This window comes from Hordeum vulgare, chromosome 4H (assembly GCF_904849725.1).
Source record: "Hordeum vulgare subsp. vulgare chromosome 4H, MorexV3_pseudomolecules_assembly, whole genome shotgun sequence".
NCBI classification, from domain to species: domain Eukaryota; kingdom Viridiplantae; phylum Streptophyta; class Magnoliopsida; order Poales; family Poaceae; genus Hordeum; species Hordeum vulgare.
In genome coordinates, this window is record NC_058521.1 from 158,080,407 (window position 1) to 158,108,256 (window position 27,850).

Here is a 27,850-nt window from a genome sequence, read left to right on the forward strand (position 1 = left end):
TTTTACTTAGTAAAAACTTGGATTAAAAATTTAGGGTGTTACAAGGTGGAGGCATAATGTCACTTATGTTGATCTTATTAGGGTAAACAGTAAAGCCATAATATTTATTTCATCTACGCTTTGCTATCACCATGGAGACGTTGTCGTACAAGAGATACAACCTAACATGATGAACACTTCAAATACGCTGCAAACACACATTTACCATCTTTTTAGCATACACACATGAGAATTATTTTGTGTGTGTGAGGGGTTATACACATGAGTTTTTTTTTTTTTTTTTGGAATACACACATCTTTTTTTTTCTTTGAGACAATGGAATACACACATCTTTTTTTTTTTTTTGAGAAAAATGGAATACACACATCTTGTCTCCAGGCAAGGCACATTTGGGCCCGAGCCTTGAACCACTTCGTTCGTGTGGGCTCTATGTGTTGGCCCATAATATCTATGCCATACCGGTCCACACGATCTTCTCCAGCAACAACTCCTTTTCCCCGGCGGAGATCTACGCCATACCGCGGTGCCGCTCCGCCCGCCTCGGCAGCTGCTATGCAGTTCTTCAGCGGGTCGTCGCTGACGTCTGTCGCGCCGGAGTCCAGTCCCGCACCGGCAGCGCCTCCTGGGACTGGAACGGGCTCCAACGCCCAGGTGATCTACGTCTTCAACCGCAACGGCGTGTGCCTGCTGTACCGCGAGTGGCACCGGCCACTCCGCACGCTCGCTCGCAACCAGGACCAGAAGCTTATGTTCGGACTCCTCTTCTCCCTGCGCTCATTTACCGCCAAGATCGACCCCACCTCGTATGTTTCTTTCTATCACACTATTTCAGTAGTTGATCTCGGCCACTGGTTATTGAGTTAGCTAGTTTTGACTAATTTTTCGGTGGGTGACAATGGACTGGACGCTTCTTGAAATGAAGATCCATTGAATTTATCGGTAGTATATGCTAGTCCACGATTTGTTTCGGTAGGAGCAATGCACAGTATGACCAATTTGATAGACATTATAGGATTTTGTCCGTAACTTCATATCCATGATTCTAGAATTTTCTCCATCCACGACATTTGAACCTTTGATCTTCCTCCCCGAGTGGAACTAACAGAGTGGTTGCTCCCACGATGCGCGTCAGGGAGGAGACCTAGCCGCGGTCACCTTAGACCCGCCTCCTCCATTCCTCGGCGGCGGTGGCGGGGCGGCTTCTCCTCTTCGTTTGGAGGCGGGTGGCGCGGGACGACGCATCCAGGCGGAGGTGCGGCGCATGCAGGAGGCGTGGTGGCGCGGCGACTGGCCTTCGGGCGATGCCGCCTGGTTGTGGTGGCTGCGCGGGCAGCTCCGTGTTTGCGAGGGTGGTGCCGGCGGCGAAGGCTGAGCGTGCCCAGATCTAGCACCTGGTGTGCTTCCGAGAGGCTTGGGCTGGATGATGGCTGGGCTTGTTCGGCTTGCGTGAGAGCTCGGCTGGCGGTGGATTTGGTTGCCGTTGCACCCGTTGTTGGTTCTGCGGAAGATGGTGGTGGATGGCGCCGGATCTGTCGCGTGGATCCAGGTGGATGATATGGGTGGGGTAGTTGCTCGATGTGGTAGCTGCTTTGGCCGTGGGCGGCCGCGGCGCGGTGAGGTCTGGCCTCGTGGTGGCCTTCTTGTGATGTGTCGGCTACACGGTGGTTCGACGGTCACGGCTGTGGTGGTGGTCGGACTCTGCTCCGGCGTCGGCTCGCCTGCCGGCGGATCGGTTCGTCCTTCATTCCCCCTCGTTATGCTTGTGCTGCCTTCGCCTGAGGGCTGGTCCGCTCCCGGTCAACGTCCATCGTTGAGGGATGATTCCGCCGCTGGGAGGGCCGGGAGTCATCCTTGCCTCCCGTCGGTGATGGTGTTCCACCGGGGAGCTCGTTCGTTGCCCGGGAGGGGCAGGGTGGGGCGGTGGTGGCCGGTTCTGGCCGACCCAGGGGTGGTAAAGAAGTGGCCTTTTTCGCTCGTCTCTTCAGTCATTGTAGCTGCGCGTCTCGGGTGGGATGGTGTCGGGGTCTTGGATGCCGGGGCGGCAGCCTTGGTGGTGGTAGCTGTGGTGCTCGTGGGTGGAGTTCGTGGCTTGGGTGTGGTCTGGCTGCCCTGCCATGGTCATGGGGGCGGCGTGCTGGTCAGGTTGCGACAACCGGTGGCGGTGGTGCGGCGAGCAGTGGCTTCATGTACCCCGTTTGGGTGATGAAGAGGGCTTGCCGGGGTGAAAACCCATTCTGGCCCTGCCAGGTTGACGGTGGTGGCGTCTATGGTGCCGTTACCTTCTTGAAGGCGTCGTCGCGGTTCATGGATCCCTAGATCGGACGGTGGCGACTCTACGGTGTCGTATCCTTCTTGAAGGCGCTGTCTTGGAGCTCCTGGTTCGTCTTGCTCGGCTTCTCTTCGTCAGGAGAGAGCCCTGAAAGCTTCAAGCGATGCCCTCTCTTCCTACCTGTCGTTTGCTTGGAGTAGTAGGGTGCTTATAGCTGTTCTTATCACCCTTGTGTCTTGCCTTGAGTGTTTGTGTTATGGTGCCGAGTGGTGTTTGTTGAGTTGTATGCTGGATTGGTCGTTGCTTTATTTATAAAGCGGGGCGTGAGCCTTTTTCGGTTATCTTCCTTTCCAGATCCTTCCATACATACTTCGTACATACTTCTCTGAGGCAGTAAATGTAATAAACTCTGGAGTTTTTCGTAATTTTGGTACTCGCTCGTGTATTATATACTAGTATGTGCCAACAAAAGTCAGTGTATACTCACCTTTTTTGCAACCAGGCACCCCCTTTCCATTAATTGCTCAACGGAAAGAAAACAGTATCAGTTTTTAGTTTTTACAACCATAAAGACTGAGTACGAACAGGAGACTAGTAAAAAGAGAGGGAGTTGGGGCATCATCAGGAAATCTGCTATAGATGTTCGACATTGAAACGTCTATCACGGGACAAAAACCTGATACCACCAGAGCTAAACGAACAAAGTACTGGAACCAGCTGTCCAGCTTACAGTAGCCAAAGACACCAAACCAAAAGCCATACAACAAAATGAAGCACACCCCATCAGGAATCACCAAGATTAGGCCACCCCCAGGAACCAGCTCTTCCTCCAGGAATCAGACCTTAACAGCATTAGTAAGTGTGCACGTGCAATGCACATCTTGACTAATATTACAATTTAAAACCATATGTGAAAACCCACTTGTATATGTTAGAGTATTCAACATGCACCAGTGAATTAGTCCTGTGAAAGCAGCAAGTAGACATTAAGATTTACAAATCAATCTGACAGAAAATCAAACATGACGATAAAAGGCTTTCCACCCTGCTTTATAGATAAAGCAACTTCCCAGCCACACACTGCTCATAGCGAAAGCATTAACCTGCTCATAGTGCTGTTTCAGCTTGTAGTGCAGCAAGCTCTTCAGTTGTATCTTTCGGTGGAGCAGGGAGAACTGCTTGCCTATTGATCAGACACACACTGCTTCCTCCAATTCTTTAAGTTCCTCCTCTAGTTAATCATGCAATAGTATAGCTGATAAGTGATTCAGATAAAACAATGAAATGCAAGATTGTAATAAATCTTAAATATTACGTTGTTGAAACTAGCAGAGGCTCCAACGGAAGCTGACAAAGCATCCTGGATTTGTTTCATATTTTCTGTCAGTTTGTTAATTCCATCCATAGTCTTTTCAGCGCACCAATATTCCAACAATATGCATGTGTCAATCTTGAAATTAGCAGAGGCTCCAAGGGCAGCTGACAAAGCATCCTGGATTTGTTTCATATTTTCAGTCAGTTTGTTAATTCCATCCATAGTCTTTTCAGTGCACCAATTTTCCAACAATATGCATGTATCAATCAAAACCTCTAATTTGCAAGGCTGAAAAGCTACACATGCTGCATCTGCAAGATCACGAGAAGAGTAATGGTATACCTGCGAATGAAATTTGAAATTACACTGACAAAGCATAAAATAAAGTAAGTTCTGCGCAAGAGAAAAGCTCCACCTACAGTGAGATGACCCGTACATCCATAAGAATACATGGTGTCGGTTTGGATCAACTTTTTTTCCATCCAAAAAGCCCAAGTCCATGCCATCCTAAAAGCAGTGAGGCTATCATATATATATATATCAAGATGTATCCAGAGTATATTAAACTTACTTGCAAGATATCTTCTTTAAGCTTGGTATGCCCAAAATCATCATAAACTTTCAGAAATCAGAAAAGGCGGGTGGATTTCCTCATATGATCAATAAAGAATGGAAACAACACCTAATGATAATTTATCCCTGGTTACTTCCAAACACTAAATTAACAACTATGACACCTATTGACCAAGTATTTGCAAGAAACATCCATATTATTTCGTCATACAGTAAAATAGCAATGGAGACAACACCTAATGGGTAATGTCCAAGGGTCTTTTCAGAACATCTTGCATCCAAACGAATCGTCAACCACTAATCAAGGGTCTGAAGCCACTTGCTGTTTTTTTCCTACCGGTTCTGCAGCACAATTCAGTTCAAACTTCAAACAGACGTTATCTTCAAATCCACCGAAATCCCAAGGGAAATGCAAAACATTTGTGTCCATATGGTAGAAACAATGGAGTTTCGGCGGTGAAACTACCTTTGCAGGCTTGACGTGTCCTTGTGTGGGGTGGTGGTGATGGGCGCCACCGGCTTCGCCTTGCTCGTCATCCTGCTCAATAAACCTGAGAGCAAGAGGGTTGACCATGTTCAGCATTTTTTTTGTAGTGTGGAATATAATAATATGTATGCTTGTCAATTAGAGGTCCACGACAACACTTTCTATTCACTTACATATATTAAAGTTTATTTTCTTCCTGTGGGACATTTTTTGTATCAAACAGTATTAGAGAGATCAGAGATAAAAACTGAATTAACAACTTATTCACTACATCTTCTAAAAAAACTTCACTGTATACATGCTCGTCAAAGTAAGCCTTGCGTAGTTAGAGAGCAATGTTGACATATTGTCACAGCCTAATCCAAAGCATGATTCATAGAGAAAGGAAAAAGACAATCCAATCAAACCGTTAATCAAGCGATTATCAATTGGTTAGTGAAGGTGGGCATACCTACATGGATTGCTATGTGCAAGAAGATTTACATGAACATAAGAGAAGAGAAAGAGGTAGCGGTATCACACTATTGGAATTCTGTATAGCAACAACAACACGCCTATTTGCAGATGAAGATTGCAGCCGATCTAGAGCTTGTGGTGGCCGAGCTCGGTCCACGCGCGCCCGACACATTGCAGGGAGAGTTCACCATATCATGGGGAGGAGCGCGTAGGCCAGCAGTGTGTTCCGGGAGGCAGGAAGATGGTCAGGCAGCGGCATAACCACTCTGCATGCCAGACGGCCATTACGACGGGGAGGGACACATATAACTTGAAAACACGGCTTGCCACACCGCACATGTTGTGCAGCTCTACTGGTGGAGCACTTGAGCAAGCAAGACCAAGACAACGCTAATATAATGAGCCAACTTGATGTAGAAATCCCCTTTACTGCCACGGCATCAAGGCATTATACCTTACCTGTATAAATGGAGGCTTCACGAGCAGCGACGGGCATGTTAGACGCGTTTTCCACCAGTGTTGTTCTCTTCATGACAAACTCTTCACGTCTGTCGGGCAACATCATTGTCAATTGGGAGAAGTTCATGAGAATCTCAGCCATCTCATTTCCTCTTTCACGACATCCCACATAAACCACTGCTTCAGAATTGGAGTACTGCAGAGATTGTAAATGTAATCAGTCAGTATAGAGATGCCACCAAGAAAATATATGGTAGGAGCAATTCTCTGCAGCTATGACATCAGGGCAGTAAAAAATGGAGAATTAATGATCACCTTGGAAAGTTCCTGACTAATAACAGTTTTTCAGCAACCAAAAGCACCGGGAATAGCACATGTTCCTCCAAGAACCGAGGGGAACAATGCATCAAGCACAAGCTGGAACCATTTCAAAATAGATAAGAGTGAGATTTAATGGAGTCGGAGGGCAATAAAAAAACCAACATCTGAGAATACATGATGATAAAACAAAAGAACAGATTTTATTATGGAAACTGAAGCTCAAGATAAGTTGTACACAAACCTGTCCTTTAAGAAGAGGTGTATCCGCAGCAAGCTTTGACGCAACAGGTCTTGGTGTACGCACAGGCCATGTCTGTTGTTCTAGTTCAACATAATAAGCTACTGCCTCTGAAATTTTCCTGAAAAGAGTTGTATGAAATAACTTTCTTACCTGAAGCATAGCAAATTCCTTTTTGAGGCCCTGAAATTCCAACTCTAGCACTGTATCGTGCATACATGAGAAGAGTAGTGTTTCAGATAAAGTTAAGCACGGGTAGAACACGTGCAGATAAATTAGAAATTGGAATAAAGTGATAGCATCCACTAACCTGTAGGCTGTATTGACCAGCTGAAGGGCGACATGGTGGTTCATCAAATTGTTCTCAAGACGGTCTGCCATAGAGTCAGCGAACATTAGTATGTGCACACAGGCCCAAAGCTGCTATCCTTTTGTACATACCCATAAAAGAAATTTCAACATCATAAGAATTTACAGCATATAGATCTCTGCCGGTGAGAACATCTCCAACAGCTGAGGCAAATAATAAAAGGGACATGTTTTGGAGGGCCTTCCAAAGATTAACAGGATGTCTCTCATTCACAATTAAAATATGCTAAATGCATTACACAGCTTTTTTGGCTTAAATTCCCAGAGTGCATCGTCTTCAGATCTAATAGCAATAGTTTTTAGGGGGCGCTGCAAATTTAACAGGAATGAGGTTATGACAAGTGACACAGATAAAGAGTAAATCAATGAAATGGAATGATTATCATGCTGAACTTACCTGGATTCCATAAAAAATGTTCCCAAGGATACCAGGACCCAGTTCAACTGAAAGGGGCTGCATATGCATAGCTAGTATTATGTGTTAGAAGAGCAAACCGTGGATCTCAAGGGAAGAATAAAAATTGTAAAAATTGGAACTGGAAAATTCTCATTAATAGTTTTGATAGGTCACGCTGCATAAGTTTTCGTTATATTCACACAATTTATTGTTTGTACACTACCAAATAAGCTAAATCTGACCAAAGGTATGGATCTCCTAGGAAAAAAAGACCCTGATCTGCAATGCTACAGAACTAACAAGATTAAGCTTAGAATTGTGACTGTACAATGCAAATAACTTGATAGAACTGTGCAAAACGACATCCTAGTTCTAATATTTGTAGCACCGCTTTTCCTTGTAGCTTCAACCATGACAAAGTTTACAGTCCTAAATAACATTATCCAAGCTGAATGTGAATCACGAACATTGCCTGCCAAAATTGGCAGTACAACAAGAGTTCTCTTCCTCTCCTGAAATTGACAGGACCAGAACAAAGCAAGGCGCACGCACAGCCTGTCGGCAGCCGCACGCACACACCTCACACACGCGGGTCAGCCGCGTGCGCCTCTGTCAGCCAACACTAATGCACAACAGTAGACAGCATTGTGCATGCACAGCATGCTGGGCGGCTGCCGTGCCCCAATTTTGCCGGCCGCCGAGCGACCTAGCTGTCTCTGGCCCTTTACGCCCTGGTTGGCCCTGCTGTTGAGCGCCCTAGTAGTTGCCGCCGCACGGCACTGCGCTGCCACCACAACGCACCCCACCCAGGCTGCCGCACGCCTCTTCTAGCCGGTCATCGACACACTGGCTGCTGTCCGTGCGGCACTGCGCTGCCACCACAACGCAAACGCCCAGGCTGCCGCAAGCCTCCTGTAGCTGGCAGTCGACGCACTAGCTGGCGCACGCGCTAGATGTCACCGCCGATGCGCCGAGGAGCGGCCGCATTTGTGACCTGCCTCGATCTGGTGCGCCCTCCGCTCATCCTCGAACTCCCTCTTTGCCGTGCGCCATGACTGGAATCACCGGCGGAGACCCTGGTCGTCCCCGCCACCGCGCCATGGTCGGCCTCGCCACCATATTGCATGCTGCGGGCGGCGGCGAGGGGTGAGCAGCGGCGTGAGGCGAGGGTTGATTCTCGATTGAGGCGAATATGCGTTGAGGTGCAGACGCATTCGGTTCTTTTTTTAATTTGGCGTGTCGTGAGAATTAACCTAGCTAAACAAGTACGACGAGCATGGCAGAGTTTTCGTCTGCCCCTTTAAATTGCTAAGCATACTTTTGATGAGGGTTAGTTGTTATCTTGACGGTTAGATCTAATGAGTGGGCCTGATCATGAGGCTCTAATTGCTCCCTGTTGTTCTGTGTACGTTAGGTGGGGTGCGTTTAGGAAAGATAATGTTTGCTCTTTTAATAGTAGTAGAGATAGCAGGTTCCACACGCATTGGCGACATTTGGTGTGCCAGCGAAGAAGCTTCTTTAAGCACAACCTGAATAGGGCCTTGACAGCTGGGCCCTCCTCTTGCTTCAGCAGACTGTCCAGTAAGATAAAAAAGAACAAGCAGTGAATATCACCTCAATTGGTGTCCTCATAATGTGCCCCACAAAGGTAATCTTTTTTTGAGTACACCAGATACCCCTGCAAACAGCAGCCACACAGGTTATATAAATTCTCTCCCCACCAGGAAGGAAAGCATATAGCCAGGATATACCTCAGTGTATACGCATCTGTGGTAGTTTAACGGGAAAATGATATATTCAAAAGGGACGATATGGTTAAAAATTTAAAATTGCAGCAACGCAATATTACTTACACCGTCATACTGCTCCCTGCTTCCGAACTCTGTATTTTTATTTCTGGACAATGTTCTCTGTTATCTCTTTCCAAAATTGTGGCCCTAAGAAATATATCTATAACTGTATGACCTAGATAACTGGAACTGTCGATGGATATCATGTTTGACACTTTACATCCTAGAGTCATACTTGGCTCATGCACTTTTTCATATGCAGAACAGAACACGCCAATCTTGGGGCGCCACTACTGCCAGGTCAGGGATGCTCATTTCATAGCTTCAAGACAAACACGTATAAATTGAACTACATGGAGAGCCCATCTGGTATAAAGGTTAGTCGATGTGTTATTTGTTATCTTCCCCAGTTGTCTTCCATTCTAACAATTATCACGTTTTTATTTTGGCTGGTGATGTAATTTGGTTAGATCCTGTGAAAATCGAAGGTCTTTTTGGGGATAACCAAACTTAAGTGTTTGTATTGGATGAACACTGAGGTTGAGTTCCATGACTTAAAACTAATTAAAATCCAGCCATTGTATCACTTCAATGGAAGACATATTTAACTATTGTGAGCTTAAGCGTAGAATCATCAGTGCAACATTATTTCATGCAGACCTATTCCACAGTCCATACTGAGCATGTTTTGAACTATGATCATCACCTTCCACCTTTACCATGGTACTTAAAGCACAGATATGTATTCCATCCATCCCGACATTAATGGCGCACGCGCCATAGAATGATTTTTTTTTTTTTGCAAAAACAGCCTTGCATGCTTGCATCTTCTCCATCGTGGTCCTCCCTGTGCCATGGGTTCGCAGCTCCACCCGCCGATGCTCTGACGTACTCCCCTGCCGTAGGCAGACCCCTCGCCGTCCGTTGCCGCTCCTTTGTCCTTCCCCCCGTCGGCCGCTCCCTCGCTGTACGCAGTAGCTCCGCTGCAGCAGCTCCCTCGCTGTCGAGAGCACGAGGTCCGCCGCAGCTCTGCCGTTTCGGCATCCTCTCCCTGTCGTCCGCCCCAATCATCTCCTTGAATTGAACTCCAATCAGGGTCGTTCTTTGATCCTCTGCTGGTCCTGTGTTCTCCTCTGCTCGAATTGAAATCGAATTGGGCGGTGAACCGCTCCTCTGCTCCGTGAGCTCCTCTGCTGGTTCTCTTCCTGGGCGTGTGTTGTTCTCTCAACCCAGCGAGCAGTGGGCGGCGGTTGCTTGTTCTCTCAACCCAGCGAGTAGTGGGCGGCGGTTGCTTGTTCTCTCAACCCAGCGAGTAGTGGGCGGCGGTTGCTTGTTCTCTCAACCCAGCGAGTAGTGGGCGGCGGTTGCTTGTTCCTCTCAACTGATCCTCTGCTGGTCCTAGTTTCTCTCAATTTGTTCTTGATCCTCTTCTGGTCCTTGCTCCTCTCGACTGTGTTCAATTCAGGAGCAGCCTATTATCCAGTCTGAATTCTAGAGTCTGTTGTGGAAGCAAATAATTCTGCATCAGTCTGTTGTGGGAGCAAAAGTTTCTGCAGAGCGGCGTGGTGGATCTGGGAGGGAGAGATGATGGGTTGAGGAAGACAGGATGGGATGTGGCAGAGTGGAGGGACTTACTGGAGGGAGTACACCGTAGAAGCCCACTGAGGAGGAAGAATGGATTTTTGGGGTGGAAGGGCGGAGCTGCAGGAGGCAGGCGAGTGGGGGCAGAGAAGCTGCACGAGGCAGGGGGGAGTGGCGGAAGAGGTAGCTGCGGCGGCGGAGGAGGACGCTCGGGAGAGCAGGGGAGCTGTGTCCATGTTTTAGCAGGATGTGATGCGTCCATGTCGGGAGCGCGTGTTGTCGATTGGAGACGACAGGGAGCGCGGGTTTTGTGGGGAGTTTGGGAAAAAAATCCGCAAAAATGCCATCGCGACAGTAATTTCGGGACGGAGGGAGTATGTGATAATCCTTTGTTCAAAAAGATATACACAGACATGTTTTGAACTATGATCGTCACCTTCCACCTTTACCATGGTACTTAAAGCACAAATATGTATGTGATAATCCTTTGTTCAAAAAGAAATACATTCACTGACGTTGCCATTTTATACAGCTTATTCTCCTTACCCATCCAAGAACTGGTGATCAACGAGATGCGCTGAAGCATATCTACAGCCTATATGTGGAGTATGTTGTAAAAAATCCTCTGTATGCTCCCGGCAGCCCAATCAAGTAAGTCATGCCTATCAATTGAAAATTATTGTACTACATCATTAGCTAGAAGTAGTTGTTAATACCAGGATGGTTGAAAGTTGAATGGAGATGGCATCATTTTTGTCACTTTATTTATACAAGGATACCTTTTTATTTCATGATTAAGCAATTATCCTGCAATTGTTCAGGGAAGCATATATATGCAGTGGGTTAAACTGGATAGACAAATGCATCAGTTGTTTAGGGAAGCATATAGATGTTGCAAATAAGATGTAACTAAATAAGGAATTGTGTGAAACATACATATTAGCAATTCATTTTAGATCTTCTCATGCCTACTCCTCTCGATCTGCCTGACTTGCCAACATCCTACCTATGAATAATTCATTTCATGGAGGAGAATAAATTGAAGAAATTGAATTTGCATGCAGTCATAAGGGCTACTGCTCTAGTAGTTTATTTGCTTTCTCTTCATCAAGAACAACGGTCTTTTGTAGGATCATCTGAACGAAAACATTATTTTGTTGTCCATACAGAAGTTACACAACCATTTCCAAGCTTAGTGGCTACATTTGTTCTTGTTTTGCTCGATTCTCTAGTGTTGTCTGAACATATTTTTATTTGCAGGTGTGACCTTTTCAATAAACATCTCGATCAGTATGTGAAAACATTGATTTGATCCCATTCAGGTAATGTTCAGTTGTTAGTGTTTTGCACGGTGCTGTATATCAATGAACTTAATTTGTTTGTTCTTTTGGTTGAACAATGTCATTCTTCACAGCTCTTCATGCCCTGTAGGATCTGTCAATAACTCCATATGAAATCCAGAATGTTGATCTAATATCAGATGGAAATACTAGTTTTCAATGAAAATGATATTCGATCAGTCAGCTAGCCTATCCTTTTTCTTTTCTTTCATAGCGCTTCTAAAGATGAATAAAGGTCTTCACTATCTATCAGTCAAAACACGCACCGCCCTTTGTCCTGTCTGTGTGCTTGTGAACTTTCAATCCTATGTTCTGTTTCAGTTTTCACTCGATGCTTAACTTTTGTCAAGGACTGACACGACAGATAAAGGTCTAGTTGTCTATTTTTCTTGGCGGACATCCTCATCAGCACTGTAATGTTCCATTGCAGGCTCGGGAGGAGGTGCATGCTCACTAGCGGAGAACATTGGCACTTCATGTTTTGGGAAATCCTGGGCCATGGAACAGTTTCGTGTGTGGTGTTATCTCTATGTTATTTGGTTTGATAATACTATTTGTTGAGAAATTTGTTGCTTCAAGGATGATACAGACTTGCCTCGTGCAAAAGTGGTCCCGTTGAATCTCACTGTATTGTACACTTGCAGCCTGCATTGATGGTCTTGTGTACCGACTGCGATTTGATAGCTATACACTCTGATCACTGTCCTGTAATTTACACCCTTCATCATGACGGACCCCCTTAAAAAATGGATTGCTTTCAAATATCCTTTGTTGGATGAAGTCCAAAGTTAGCTGGTTGCAAATATTTTTTTTTCTTTAGTGGCTTATTTATCGAATATCTTCCCTATAATAATCGATGTTCTTGCAACATGCTACGATTCAGCTGGGTAGAAGAGAATAAGAAACACATCGCCACAGAAAAGCATGGGTTATGTGCACGTTGTGCTGTCTAAGAGCATCTACAACCATGATAACCTAATTTCGTGCCCTATAGGCCTGTCCGCTGGCAGTTGTCGGCGTATGACAACTATGGGGCCAGCACAAGCCCCTTATCGGTTTCGTGAGGCCTCGTTTGGTTAAGGGGGATTGGGGAGGTTTTAAAAGGAAGGGATGTGATTGGGTGAATCCCTTTGTTCCACCTAATCCTCTCAAATCCCCGGTGCTTTGCTTTCACTAGTACCCCGAGGAGGGTTTTGAAACACATGGATAGGAAGGGATTGAGGCCTCGTTTGGTTAAGGGGGATTGGGGAGGTTTTGAGAGGAAAATCCCCGGGGGGCTCAGAAACCTCACAGATCCTCGGGCGCCCATTTGGTAGGAGGGGTTTGCTCAGCCCAATCCCCTCTGTTCCGCTTCAATCCCTTTCTATCCATGTGTTTCAAAATCCTCCTCGGTGGACTAGTGGAAGCAAAACACCGGGGATTCGAGAGGATTGGGTGGAACAAAGGGATTCACCCAATCTCTTGAAATCCCTCCCTCTCAAAACCTCCCCAATCCCCCTTAACCAAACGAGGACTGAAGGGGAATGGAGGGGATTGAGTTAAGCAAACCCCTCCTACCAAATGGGCGCCCGAGGATCTGTGGGGTTTCTAACCCTCCCGGAGATTTTTCTCTCAAAACCTTTTCAATCTCCCTTAACCAAACGAGGCATGAAGAAGAAGGCAGCGCGCAAAAAGCCACACCAACCACACCCAGCATGCAAGGGCTTTACTCAGGTCCGAGTTGCACGGATGCGTAAAACACTACTGCCCTGTTTGGTTGCATAGAATTGAGCATAAAATTAAGAAATCTAGAATTAGGCCCCTAATTTTTTTGTTTGGTTGTATTAGGAATTTGCATCTGGAAACCGAGGCCCAATTCCGAGCAGACCCGCCCCGCGTGCGAACCGAGCAGAAACGTTTCCGAGCTCTCGAGGTGGGAAATCTCGTGGAATCTGCTTGCGAAGGGGTATCGTCTCGCGTTTCCTCCCCCGACCTGCTGCCTCGAGCGAGCGACCACAGACGAGGCGGGAGTCCTCGCCGGCGGCCCGAGCAGGTGAGCCTCCATCTCCAGCCCTTCCTCCTCTTCCCCGCCCACCTTCTCCTCGCCGCCTCCCTCTCCCATCTCGCCCCTACCTCTGGCTGGCCCCTCCCCGCATAGGCCGAACCCTAGATCGGGGATTGACGGCGGGATGGTGACCGACGGCAGCCATGGATGCTGCGCCGTGGCGGGTCCACATCCCTTCCCCGCTCGCTGACCCCGCCGCCGCACCGCATCCTCCTCCGCCCTGGCTGACCCGCGGCCACCCCGCGCTCTGACCCCGCCGCCGCCGCACGGCCGCACCGCACCCCTGCTCTGCTTCCTCCTCCCTCGCCTCGCGCCGTCGCTCCCTCCACCGTGCTCTGCTTCCTCCTCCCTCGCCTCGCGCCAGCAGGATTTGAACGAGTGGCCTGGTTATTGTTCAAAGTCCAAAAAAATTCAATTCCACATGATGTACATTCAAACAGGATTTGGAATTCCATTTCAGCCTTGATTCTACGGACGAATACCATGCGCATCCAAACAGCAAAACTGGAATTCCATTGAAATCGTTGATTTGGAATTCCATTGCCAATTCAATTCCGCGACGAATTCTGCGCAACCAAACAGGGCATACTCCTCTTTTGATGTATTATCTGGCTAAGTCCTATTATAGAGACTGCAGCTCCTCCTGACAACTAAGTCATATTATAGAGACTGCAACTCCTCCCGACGAGGTGCTTGAGGATGCTACTAGCTCAAGTGCCGACCCTTGTAATGGACGCCTTATGCCTCCTTTTACACTGAAAGGGTCATCAAACAATGGTTAAATTGTTGATGATGGCTACATTGTTATCATTCCTAACCCTGACTGTATAGGACAAGATCATTTAATGCTCCATTAGGTGTCTAGCCCAGCTTGATGCCGCGAAGAGCCTCCTGCTCCACCTGCATCATTGGCCAGCTACCTATTATTACCAGGACACGCATGTGGGCGGATGTCGATAAAAGTGATTCCCTTAAGCCTCGTTTGGTTTGAGAGGATTGGGGAGGATTTGGGAGGATTTTCCTCGCGTGGGCCACAAACCTCGCAAATCCCCGAGGGCCCGTTTGGCGTGCGGGGTTACCTCGGCCCAATCCCCGTCTTACCTCTCCGATCCCTCGCTTTCCACGCGGTTCAGAACCCTCGAGGTGGCCTCGTGGATCCGCCGCCGCCGCCGTGTGACTCCTCCTCGACACCCCGCCGCCGCCTGTCTCCTCCTCCTCGACACCTCGACGCCGGCGAACTCCATCCCCACTGGATTTCTCCCCGGTCGTAAGTGCCCCTCCCCTCCTCCCCCTCCTCTCCCTATTTTGACATCTGTTTCGATCCGTCGATTCCGCGGTGGGTGCTGCGGAATCGGCCTCCGTCCGTCCGCGCTACGCACCGCCGGCCGGCAGGCGCCCCGTCGTGGCGTCGATCTGCCTGGGGCACGTCTCGCTCCGTGACATGGAGATGGAGCAGCTCGAAAAGCTCCAGCGCCAGCAGCACCTGGTGTTGCAGCACCATCGGCGAGGGCGTGCTGGACCTGGACGGCGGCGAGGACGCGTCGTGGGTGCCCGACCTGTACGGAGGCGTTGGCGGGTCGGCGTCGGTGCTGGACCAGGCGGTGTTCGCCCGGGAGGAGGAGATGGAGGACGTGGAGAGGCCCGCCATGGACCTGACCGATGCCAACGGTGGCAGCAAGCACTAGCTCCATCGATCAGAGGCATGTAGTTTCAGTAAGCTAGCTAGTGTCATTACTCCATGGTAGAATTAGTAGCTAGAATAAATCCCATGGAATGGATGCGTCTCTGGATGCATGTCTGTAGTGATAAAAGGCTCTCAGTTTCAGTTCACTGCTGCTAATCAGTAGGAGTAACCTTAGTCTCCTTGCCATTATCAATTCAGGAGGCCAACTATCATGGAAGTAGTGTCCTGCCTGTCCAGTATAAACGCCGAGCCAGAGATGCAAAGATCAGCCAACATATAGCGGACTTCAAATGATAGACAGTCCTGTGTTTTCGTGCACGATGTAGTTGCAACTTTTTTAGTTCCGCTAGAACTAGTGCTTCTGATAACCGTACAGTTTGTTTTGCACATAGCCTGACAGACTGCCATTCTGATCTTTGTAAGTCTTTAAGGAAAGAGTTTTGTAAAATTCATCTTACTTTCGATGTTTGCTGAAGTAGTAATATTCTTAATTCACAAGCATAGGAAAAGGTATAAACATGTGGAATGATTATCTTGTTTTCTCATGGAAGCACTGAGAATGGTTTCCATTCAGATGTTTGCTTTGTATAAGCGGATTTTAGGAGCTGGAGGTGAGTTACCCAAGTATACTTTACAGCAAGTGTTTGTTGGTTCAAGTGCCGAATGATAAGAAAACCAAACAGACCCAACAGATGTTATGCGCTATTATGCATCAACAGAAAACACCCGCTATTCTTCTCAAATTATGAGTTTCCTCTTGACCTTGTTTTTATTTTGACAGCCTACCGCTCGGGTTCTTGTTGGGGTGGACGAGTTGCCTCCATCTTGGGATCCGGTTGTCACGCCTAACTTCGGTACTCCCTGGCCTCTTATGATTTTCTATTATGTCTGTATGAAAAACTTGCTTCAAGTCAAGTTCTAGGCACCGCTAACTTATTGTTGACTCGGTTGTGTAAAATGCAACACCCAACTAGAGTTCTACATTATATATATATATTAATATATATATATATATATATATATATATATATATATATATATATATATATATGAGTGACTATTTGTTGTCTTACACGTTGTTTATTATCCTGCTTGTTGCTTGCTTATTCTAGTTTTAGTGCCGAGATGAATTCCGAAATAATCTGTTGCAAGTCCCTTTTGCTCACCCGCGCCCTCTGTGATGCTGCTCCGGTGCAGTTGCGAGCTTGCAACATATTTTGTAAATGTGAGATAGGGATATATATTTGCATATTTGCCTGCACATATCCATCCACGCATGATGCCATCGTGCCCACAATTAAGCTAGTTCTGTGATTGATAGTAGGAGGTTGCTGGATGTGATTGTGCCTCTGGTAGTGAGGTTAATGAATGGGATTGTGCCTCTGGTAGTGCACACTTGGTTAACCCACATGGCACTTTATATGCTAACAATGCAAAGATAGAAAGCTGTTTGGACGCAGGAAACTGAGCTTGTTCTTACTGATTATGAACTGTCACAGGTCAGGCTACCAATATTGGGCCTTAGTGTGGTGACAAGTAGTGTGGTGAATGAGCAGTGTGGTGACAGCACTTTATAGACCAGGTATGTCAGCAACTTTCACTGACAAGTAGTCGTCGTAGGTTAGGCTACCAATATTGGGCCTTAGTGTGGTGAATGCATAGTCAGCGATCTCCGGGCGAGCCCTAGAGAGAGCACTCAGAAGTGTGCTCTTTCCAGCATTAGGCAAACCAACGAGGCCAACATCAGCAATGCTCTTCAGTTCTAAGACAAGAAAAGACTCTGTTCCTGGCTGTCCAGTACTTAAACAGGCTACCTCCTCTTGTCTATTTCCTTTGGATAGACGGACGTCCCTGCCGATAGAAGCATTCCCTAGCCCACCCTCCCCTCCATGTGCTACGATCAACCGTTGCCCAGGTCTTGTCATTTCAGCAACAGAATACTGTATGTCATCTTCTTCCTTCTCCTCATCTGCATCTAGAGCCTCTTCCTCTGTCTCGTCTTCATCCTCCCAAAATTCTTCATCGTCGTCATCAAACTGATCATTTTCATCCAACTCGACCTGATGTTGAAAGCTACTTGCATCACTATCTTCAGCTTTCGAAAAACCAGTCTTGGAGCATGTACTAGGGTATGTTTGCTTCTCCCACTGATTGCTACTTTCTCTTTCAGCTTCATTTCCATCAATGTCATCCTTGTTCTTCTGATTGGAACTGTCTGCAGAGGCATCCACAGCATCTGGAATATCCCAGGGATCTAGAGATCTGGTCGGTTTATTTACAGTGAAAGACGGTCGCTCCCCTCGGACTAGATGAATCACTGTGCCAACTGGTACTTGTGCGACCTGTCAGATACACGAAGAGAAGGTTATATTTCGAAAAGGAACTTAGTAAATGCGAAATGCACATGTATGTACATATATTTCTGGTAACCTTGTCAGGACCTCTTGTCCCTATCTGTTTCTTAGAAAGTCCATTGCCTCCTCGGACTGCTTTCTGGAAACACAAAGTAAATAAGTGTACAACCATGACACGGAAAAACATAAATTCTGCAGAATCTTCTTCATTTGCGAAGGCTCAATGTGATATTAAGTTACAGTGTAAATAAGTGGCTCTTAGTCTTAAGTCCGACAGAAGTAAGGGTGAGCTTTTAACTCAATAATATACACAAGACAAGAATTTACACCAAGAGATTAGTTCTTTTACGAAGAGGGATCATGCATCTAGCAAAACAAAGAGCGTGTGACATCTATATATCTTATACTAAAACACAAATATGATGATGCAAAAAGCATACCGTGTGATGTTGCAAGTTACTGAAATCCCAGACAGATCTTGAGCACTCAAGAATGACATTACCACCTGTTCCTCCATCGCCACCTGCAATATTTTATTGTGAATAAAGAATTCTGGGCACATTAAAATTAGACTAAGTAGAAGAAAATAACTTCGGCTATTAGAAGCATTTTGACATAGTGCCGATGGCACAGTATAAATCTACAATGATTTTTCACGGCATCCGGAGCTCAATGAAACACAACCAAATCAGATGATACGTTGCACCATAGTAACATATAATTGGATTGTCAATGGTGGAAACAAACAGAACTGATAACACCACAACCATAGTTGCATCAATATTCAGACTCTGAGTTCAGAGCTTTATCAGTTTACAAGGACTTGGCTGGTTGGCATACATATGACAGCAATGAGCAGTGCACAAAAAAAGAGAATGGATTAAATTTGGAAAGGCTCACCATCGGGCCTCCCTTGGCGGTCAGACCTGGAGCGCCTTTGGCTGATGCAGCCATTGCCACCATCGCCACCCCTGGCAAGTAGCCGGAACCTGTCCACCATCCCACGTGCCTGGAACAATGGGTATTCAGTGCCTCCGCTCATCGTTGATTCGTCGAAACAAGCTTGAGGAAAAGCTTAGCCCATGTAAAGCTGTAAGAAGATAGACTGTGACCTGCAAAGGAGCCGCCTTTGCCTTCCCCCCTTCTGGTGAGGAGCCATGGTAGCTCGCCCCACCACTGGCCCATGCCGCTGGTGACAGGTTCACTGGCAAGACGCGAAACAGGACAGCTTGCGGCCGCCGCCACATCTTCACTACTCTAGTCTTGGCAGAAACAAGAACTGCTGGATTAGTACTTGAACGGAAAGCCACAATAGCGTTGATTTTGGCAGTGGCGGAGCTACAAACAAATTGTTGGGCGGGCCAAGCTAAAGAAGAACGAGGAAATTTTCAAATATTGAATCGTTGTCATTAGTAAGTACCCTCTGTTCTCATTTGTTACAAGATCTATTGAGTAGATATAAACAAAAAAAGCTACACCAAAATAAAAGTTTCCCCATTAAACGATTTTAGTTAGTCATTACAAAAGCTTAGAGATATCAAACCACAGACGAATTGAGTGAATTATTTATACTGCCAAATTGGAATTTTTTGTCAAAATGTACAGAACAACACCTTTGCATAAACTGTAAACAACAATGCGTCGCATAAAACGCAAACAATAATATTGTGAGGGTACATACATAACAAAATGAGTGAATCTATTGTTTGTGGTGGCATAAATAAACCACCCACTCACAATATTATTGTTTGCGTTTTATGCGACGCATTGTTGTTTACAGTTTATGCAAAGGTGTTGTTCTGTACATTTTGACAAAAAATTCCAATTTGGCAGTATAAATAATTCACTCAATTCGTCTGTGGTTTGATATCTCTAAGCTTTTGTAATGACTAACTAAAATCGTTTAATGGGGAAACATTTATTTTGGTGTAGCTTTTTTTGTTTATATCTACTCAATAGATCTTGTAACAAATGAGAACAGAGGGTACTTACTAATGACAACGATTCAATATTTGAAAATTTCCTCGTTCTTCTTTAGCATGATGGCATCGTGCCCACAATTAAGCTAGTTCTGTGATTGATAGTAGGAGGTTGCTGGATGTGATTGTGCCTCTGGTAGTGAGGTTAATGAATGGGATTGTGCCTCTGGTAGTGCACACTTGGTTAACCCACATGGCACTTTATATGCTAACAATGCAAAGATAGAAAGCTGTTTGGACGCAGGAAACTGAGCTTGTTCTTACTGATTATGAACTGTCACAGGTCAGGCTACCAATATTGGGCCTTAGTGTGGTGACAAGTAGTGTGGTGAATGAGCAGTGTGGTGACAGCACTTTATAGACCAGGTATGTCAGCAACTTTCAAGTAGTCGTCGTAGGTCAGGCTACCAATATTGGGCCTTAGTGTGGTGAATGCATAGTCAACGATCTCCGGGCGAGCCCTAGAGAGAGCACTGTTCACCAATATAAAAAAATGTTCATAGAATTCTAATTTTGTTCATCAAATTTAATAATTTCTCATGGAATTCAATAAATGATCATCAAAATAAAAACATTGTTTGGCAATTTCGAAATTTGTTCATATTTTGTTTGAAAACTGTTCATCAAATTCAAAATTTTCTCATTTATATTTCAAAAAATGTTCATCGAATGGAAAATTTGTTCATACAATTTTCAAAAGACAATGTTCTTGAATACAATTTCTGTTTATCTATATTTTTCATTCATGAACATTTTTTCAATACCCGAACATTTGTTTTCAAAATACTGAACATTGTTTTAACCACCGAACATGTTATGATTTCTGGAACATTTTCCCAAAATTCATTTAACATTAAATTTTGATCTTTCTTTATATCCCGAGTTGTTTTAAAGATGGAAAAATAGAAGAATAAAATACAAAAATCCGGAATAAGAAAACCAAGAGCGCGTCATTTGGCGTGTTTTCAGCATTTGCCACATGTCGTGTTCTGAACGCCCCCTACAATTCTTTTTATTTTTCTGCATGTATTTTTGTCTTTTTACATGGTTTTCCCATGGGTTTTTTTCACCGGTTTTAATTAAATTTTGTATAAAAAATAGTGAAACAAAATTGCGTAAAAAAATGTGTTTTTTTGCTTCCGCAAGAGGCACGATGTTGCTTCCGCGAAAGACACGGTCGTGCCTCTCAAAAAAATAAATAAAAAACATCATGTTTTTTCTATGAGAGGCCACGGGTTTACTTCCGTGAAATGCACGGATTTACTTCCGTGGGACGCACGGTCGTGCATCTTGGAAACAAAAAAAATGTGTTTTTTCTTTGCTTCCGTGAGAGGCACGGTCGTGTCTTCCTAGAACTGGAAAAAAAATATGTTTTTTCTTCTCGGAAACACAAAAATATGTTTTCTTCTTCTTACCTTCCACTAGAGGTGAGGTCGCGATCCTTTTAAAAAAGGGGAAAATGTACTTTTGTTTAGGGTTTTTTGTCGTAGTTTTTTTTAAAGGTTTTTTCATGATTTTTTTCTATCAAAACCTATCAATATGAGATTTAGTTTTAAGGATCTTGATGTGAGGGATCCAACGATAAAAATGGTTCAAGATTTAAATGTACGATTTAAGAGATAAGACATTTTGAATAAACAAAATCTACGAAAAAAGAAAACTTTAAGGTGACGACAAGTAGCATGCATGCAACGTTCTACTTGTGGAGATCTGGAGCATATTTGATGCCGTTTCTCTTTTCGCAAATGGGCGCTCACAATGCTTCTACTTGGGCTCAGCCCATCTTTCATTTTTTTTGTGAAACAAGAAAATGTATCATGCCACAGCATTTGAAACCAGCAACCTCCTTGTCGGTACCAAGATGCTAACAACACGACTGCCTTAACATCACATGCGCATTTACATCTTGTTTGCTCTTTACTTCTGACTTTTTTATTTATCCTTTTCCTTTTTTACATTTCGTTTTTATTTTTATTTCTTTTTGTTTTTTCACTTTAATTTTTTATAAATTGAATGAACTTTTTTTCAAATTTGAATGATTATTTTTCAAAACCAGTAAACTGTTTTCAAAATTGATGATTTTTTAAAACATTTGTGAACATTTTTAAAAAATTCTACAAACGTTTTTAAATCCGATGAACCTTCTTCAAATTGAATGAATATATTTTCAAATTCGATGAACTTTTGTCAAATTTGTGAACTTTTTAAAATATCCATGTACATTTTTGAATTCATGGTATTTTCTTTTATATTATTATCTTTTGTCATATTAATTTTTTGAAAGTGAACTATTAACCGGTCAACGATGTTCAGTCAGGAGCGAAGTGATGTTTTTTTAGGGAAGTCATGAAGCGACTTTATCAAGCTGGGGAGCACGCATTGTTGGGTCAGGGCCAAGAAGTGGGTATGTGGGCGCTGGATCCCTTAGTTGGGCGCTTAAGGCGCTGACTAGGAGCTCCCGCAATCGGAGTTGTCCCGAACGTGGGGCATCATTATGTCTCGCGTTAAGTGAGTCGAGCCTTCCGACTTGCTGAATTGAGCCAGCATATGGGCTGACCAACACGCACGAAAAGCACCTCCTTGTTTCCTGTTTTGTGTTTTTTATGTTTTTTAGTTTTTGCTTCTTTTTTTACTTATGTTTATAGTTCAAAATATTCTATATAAATTTTTATTTTCACTCTACGTGAGTGGAAAGCACAGATTGGGGAACTTCAATATCGACGAGCTTGCTAGCTAAATGGAATTGGCACATACAATTCGTTTAGTTGCTTCTCGTGGATTTTCTTGCAGGCACGATTTTGTCGAAATGCTTCAGCGAGACCGAATCCCATATAGGTCTTTTCTTCATGCTCGACCAACCCGTTTGGCTTATAAGTACTCAATTGAACCACTTGTTTTTTCATTTCCCCGTCCAAGATGAGATGGGAGAAAGAAAGCTAAAAAATATGGATTGTGCATTGGTCGGGGAACAGAACCTCTTCCGCACAGGAACAAATAAATATCATTGTCGACCCCTTGCCAATTGATTCTCACTTGTTTTATCTAGACTAGAAAGAATAAATGCTAATAGCTAATTGATGGCCACCAAAGCAGGATTTCGGGCAGTAGTGGGGTGGGGAAACGCAACCGAAAGGCGGCTTACTAAGCGAGAAGGCTCCAAGCATATCCAGCCATGAAAGAGATTTTATTAAAGGACTACATACATAACAAAATGAGTGAATCTACACTTTAAAGTATGTCTATACATTCGTATGTAGTCTTTTAGTAAAACCTTTAAAAATACTTATTTTTAGGAATGGAGGGAGTATAAAACTTGTTCATGGTTTAAAAACAATGGTTCACGTTGTAGAAAAAAATGTTTGTGAGTTTTAAAGAACGTTCACGGTTTACAAAAATCTGAGGGCCAACCTGGGCCTAGACCCAGCCCACACCACCTGGCCAGCATAACGCAACACGCAGCAGCCCAGCATCCAGCATCCAGGACCAGGAGGAACTCACGGCACGCACAACACTCGTTTTCTTTGAGGCCTCGTTTGGTTAAAGGGGGTTGAGGAGGTTTTGAGAGCGAGGGATTTCAGGGGATTGGGTGAATTCCTTTGTTCCATCCAATCCTCTCGAATACCCGGGGTTTTGCTTCCACTAGTCCCTCGAGGAGGGTTTTGAAACACATGGATAGAAAGGATTGAAGCGTCCAATCCCCTCCTACTAAATGGGCGCCCGAGGATGTGGGGCTTCTGAGCCCCCGGGGATTTTCCTCTCAAAACCTCTCCGATCCCCCTTAACCAAACAATGCGTGAAGAAAGAAGCAGCACCTAGCTGCCGCCGCCCGCCGCCGGGTCGTCACACAGGGCACAGCAGCGCCGCCACAGGCCAGCGGCACAAATCGCCCACCTTCCGCCGCCCACGGACGACCAGTCCACCGGCACACAGCAGTTCGACGACGGCGTGTCAGCCGACCTACGACCCCACGCCACACGGCCACGCAACCACACGTAGCAGCGCCAAGCCGGCGACGCAGCTCCTGATCTGAATCTGATCCTTTTCAACTTTTCTTGCATCCCTGTAAGCTGCACAGATAATTTTCTTTGATTCATTCCCAATTTCTTTCGTTTAGGTTATTGTCTAATCGTATGTGGACTGTGGTGGCATAAATAAACCACCCACTCACAATATTATTGTTTGCGTTTTATGCGACGCATTGTTGTTTACAGTTTATGCAAAGGTGTTGTTCTGTACATTTTGACAAAAAATTCCAATTTGGCAGTATAAATAATTCACTCAATTCGTCTGTGGTTTGATATCTCTAAGCTTTTGTAATGACTAACTAAAATCGTTTAATGGGGAAACTTTTATTTTGGTGTAGCTTTTTTTGTTTATATCTACTCAATAGATCTTGTAACAAATGAGAACAGAGGGTACTTACTAATGACAACGATTCAATATTTGAAAATTTCCTCGTTCTTCTTTAGCTTGGCCCGCCCAACAATTTGTTTGTAGCTCCGCCACTGCCAAAATCAACGCTATTGTGGCTTTCCGTTCAAGTACTAATCCAGCAGTTCTTGTTTCTGCCAAGACTAGAGTAGTGAAGATGTGGCGGCGGCCGCAAGCTGTCCTGTTTCGCGTCTTGCCAGTGAACCTGTCACCAGCGGCATGGGCCAGTGGTGGGGCGAGCTACCATGGCTCCTCACCAGAAGGGGGGAAGGCAAAGGCGGCTCCTTTGCAGGTCACAGTCTATCTTCTTACAGCTTTACATGGGCTAAGCTTTTCCTCAAGCTTGTTTCGACGAATCAACGATGAGCGGAGGCACTGAATACCCATTGTTCCAGGCACGTGGGATGGTGGACAGGTTCCGGCTACTTGCCAGGGGTGGCGATGGTGGCAATGGCTGCATCAGCCAAAGGCGCTCCAGGTCTGACCGCCAAGGGAGGCCCGATGGTGAGCCTTTCCAAATTTAATCCATTCTCTTTTTTTGTGCACTGCTCATTGCTGTCATATGTATGCCAACCAGCCAAGTCCTTGTAAACTGATAAAGCTCTGAACTCAGAGTCTGAATATTGATGCAACTATGGTTGTGGTGTTATCAGTTCTGTTTGTTTCCACCATTGACAATCCAATTATATGTTACTATGGTGCAACGTATCATCTGATTTGGTTGTGTTTCATTGAGCTCCGGATGCCGTGAAAAATCATTGTAGATTTATACTGTGCCATCGGCACTATGTCAAAATGCTTCTAATAGCCGAAGTTATTTTCTTCTACTTAGTCTAATTTTAATGTGCCCAGAATTCTTTATTCACAATAAAATATTGCAGGTGGCGATGGAGGAACAGGTGGTAATGTCATTCTTGAGTGCTCAAGATCTGTCTGGGATTTCAGTAACTTGCAACATCACACGGTATGCTTTTTGCATCATCATATTTGTGTTTTAGTATAAGATATATAGATGTCACACGCTCTTTGTTTTGCTAGATGCATGATCCCTCTTCGTAAAAGAACTAATCTCTTGGTGTAAATTCTTGTCTTGTGTATATTATTGAGTTAAAAGCTCACCCTTACTTCTGTCGGACTTAAGACTAAGAGCCACTTATTTACACTGTAACTTAATATCACATTGAGCCTTCGCAAATGAAGAAGATTCTGCAGAATTTATGTTTTTCCGTGTCATGGTTGTACACTTATTTACTTTGTGTTTCCAGAAAGCAGTCCGAGGAGGCAATGGACTTTCTAAGAAACAGATAGGGACAAGAGGTCCTGACAAGGTTACCAGAAATATATGTACATACATGTGCATTTCGCATTTACTAAGTTCCTTTTCGAAATATAACCTTCTCTTCGTGTATCTGACAGGTCGCACAAGTACCAGTTGGCACAGTGATTCATCTAGTCCGAGGGGAGCGACCGTCTTTCACTGTAAATAAACCGACCAGATCTCTAGATCCCTGGGATATTCCAGATGCTGTGGATGCCTCTGCAGACAGTTCCAATCAGAAGAACAAGGATGACATTGATGGAAATGAAGCTGAAAGAGAAAGTAGCAATCAGTGGGAGAAGCAAACATACCCTAGTACATGCTCCAAGACTGGTTTTTCGAAAGCTGAAGATAGTGATGCAAGTAGCTTTCAACATCAGGTCGAGTTGGATGAAAATGATCAGTTTGATGACGACGATGAAGAATTTTGGGAGGATGAAGACGAGACAGAGGAAGAGGCTCTAGATGCAGATGAGGAGAAGGAAGAAGATGACATACAGTATTCTGTTGCTGAAATGACAAGACCTGGGCAACGGTTGATCGTAGCACATGGAGGGGAGGGTGGGCTAGGGAATGCTTCTATCGGCAGGGACGTCCGTCTATCCAAAGGAAATAGACAAGAGGAGGTAGCCTGTTTAAGTACTGGACAGCCAGGAACAGAGTCTTTTCTTGTCTTAGAACTGAAGAGCATTGCTGATGTTGGCCTCGTTGGTTTGCCTAATGCTGGAAAGAGCACACTTCTGAGTGCTCTCTCTAGGGCTCGCCCGGAGATCGCTGACTATGCATTCACCACACTAAGGCCCAATATTGGTAGCCTAACCTACGACGACTACTTGTCAGTGAAAGTTGCTGACATACCTGGTCTTATCAAAGGTGCACATGAGAACCGTGGCCTGGGCCATGCCTTCTTGAGGCACATTGAGCGCACCAAAGTTCTGTCCTATGTGCTTGACCTGGCAGCAACACTCAACGGTAGGAAGGGTATCCCACCATGGGAGCAGCTACGCGATCTGGTTGTGGAGCTAGAACATTACCAAGAAGGCATGACAAAGCGTCCATCGTTGATTGTCGCAAACAAAATAGATGAAGAGGGAGCTGACGTGATGTATGAAGAACTGAAGTTGAGAGTGCAAGGTGTTCCGATATTTCCAGTGTGTGCCATCTTGCAAGAGGGAGTACCTGATCTGAGAGTTGGCCTGAGAGACCTTATGGATGCCTTGGATCCGCAAGGCGTCGATCTGAGCAAAGTTATTGTAGACTAAAAGGCTGTGCCCCTCCTTGGAGAAAAATTGCTCTAATTTTCTGTGTTGCAGAATAGACCATCCAGCGTTTTAGGAAATTCAGTATCATAATAACTAAGGGTAACCAGTATGTATGCTTTGGTCTTTCATAGGAACAGCAAATGCGTACTACCAGAAAGGTTCATTCAAGTGCTATTCCTAGTGTCTGAAACATTAATATGCCTTTTTCTGGAAATAAAGATAATTTGATTTGCATTTAGGACAATGTAATGGTGAGTTTTACATGGGACCTATCACCAAGAACTTGACTGAAACCTCGGCCTAGTTTGCTTTGTTTCTCAAAGGCATGGTCTCATGGAGGTGCACTGACGTCCATGTGGTCCAGATGCCATGGATTTTCATTGTTGGTGACTAGTGTCTGCTGACTCTTGCGCCAAAGTTAAGCAACTATGCTGATCTCTATTTATTTTATCTCAAGGTTTTGTCAACTTTTTCCTACTAGAGTGAAGAATTAAGGTGCTAAAAATATATTATTCAAACAAGCCCATCTAGCTCAGTTGGTATAACGCCCCACCATAAAACCTAAATACTAAATTGTGACTAGATACATTTATATCTAGAAAAACCTAAGACAAGAATTTTGGGACGGATGGAGTATCATACTTACGCCTTGTAGACAAAATAAACCAGTTTTCCTTAATTACCGACGCTTCTGTTGATTTTTCTTAACTCTTGTCCTCCTCTCAGGATCATCTCATGTTGGTGAAGCTACTCTACTACTCCCTCCGTTTCTAAATATAAGTCTTTTTAGAAGTTTTACTAGAGGACTATATACGGATGTATATAGACATACTTTAGAGTGTAGATTCACTCATTTTACTCTGTATGTAGTCCCCTAGTGAAATCTCTAAAAAGACTTATACTTCCTCCGTCCCAAAATTCTTGTCTTGGATTTGTTTAGAAATTGATGTATCTAAATATCAAAACATGACTAGATACATTTATATCTAGACAAATTTTTTGAAACGGAGGGAGCATTTAAGAAGGGGGGGGGGGGGGGGGGGGAGTATCGTACTTACGCCTTGTAGACAAAATAAACCAGTTTTCCTTAATTACCGATGCTTCTGTTGTTTTTCTTAACTCTTGTCCATCTCTCAGGATCATCTCATGTTGGTGAAGCCACTCTACTATCATACTTACGCT

General features: G+C 44.8%; 3 protein-coding genes across 8 annotated transcripts; 2 read left to right on the forward strand and 1 right to left on the reverse strand.

Moving 5' to 3' along the window:
* Positions 1-480: 480 nt before the first annotated feature.
* Positions 481-12,358, forward strand: LOC123448259 (trafficking protein particle complex subunit 1). Its single transcript, XM_045125089.1, has 5 exons — positions 481-804; positions 8,938-9,052; positions 10,789-10,907; positions 11,517-11,578; positions 12,027-12,358. The coding sequence occupies exons 1-4, from the start codon at positions 554-556 to the stop codon at positions 11,566-11,568; spliced, it is 537 nt and encodes a 178-aa protein (XP_044981024.1). The 5' UTR covers positions 481-553; the 3' UTR covers positions 11,569-11,578; positions 12,027-12,358.
* A 1,129-nt stretch (positions 12,359-13,487) lies between these two features.
* On the forward strand, positions 13,488-26,906 carry LOC123448260 (probable GTP-binding protein OBGM, mitochondrial). 6 transcript variants are annotated; one of them, XM_045125090.1, is made up of 9 exons: positions 13,488-13,628; positions 16,106-16,178; positions 16,824-16,906; positions 19,941-20,023; positions 24,236-24,380; positions 24,484-24,592; positions 24,970-25,052; positions 25,354-25,416; positions 25,505-26,906. In XM_045125090.1, the coding sequence occupies exons 5-9, from the start codon at positions 24,246-24,248 to the stop codon at positions 26,666-26,668; spliced, it is 1,554 nt and encodes a 517-aa protein (XP_044981025.1). In that variant the 5' UTR covers positions 13,488-13,628; positions 16,106-16,178; positions 16,824-16,906; positions 19,941-20,023; positions 24,236-24,245; the 3' UTR covers positions 26,669-26,906. The 6 variants fall into 6 exon arrangements, with proteins under 6 accessions (XP_044981025.1, XP_044981028.1, XP_044981029.1 ...); XM_045125094.1 differs by having other exon boundaries at positions 13,501-13,628; positions 24,231-24,380; XM_045125096.1 differs by lacking the exon at positions 19,941-20,023 and having other exon boundaries at positions 13,501-13,628; positions 24,231-24,380.
* On the reverse strand, positions 16,876-19,330 carry LOC123448262 (probable GTP-binding protein OBGM, mitochondrial). Its single transcript, XM_045125097.1, has 5 exons — positions 18,791-19,330; positions 18,579-18,687; positions 18,119-18,201; positions 17,755-17,817; positions 16,876-17,666 (listed from the first exon to the last, which is right to left on the reverse strand). The coding sequence occupies exons 1-5, from the start codon at positions 18,923-18,925 to the stop codon at positions 16,896-16,898; spliced, it is 1,161 nt and encodes a 386-aa protein (XP_044981032.1). The 5' UTR covers positions 18,926-19,330; the 3' UTR covers positions 16,876-16,895.
* Positions 26,907-27,850: the final 944 nt, after the last annotated feature.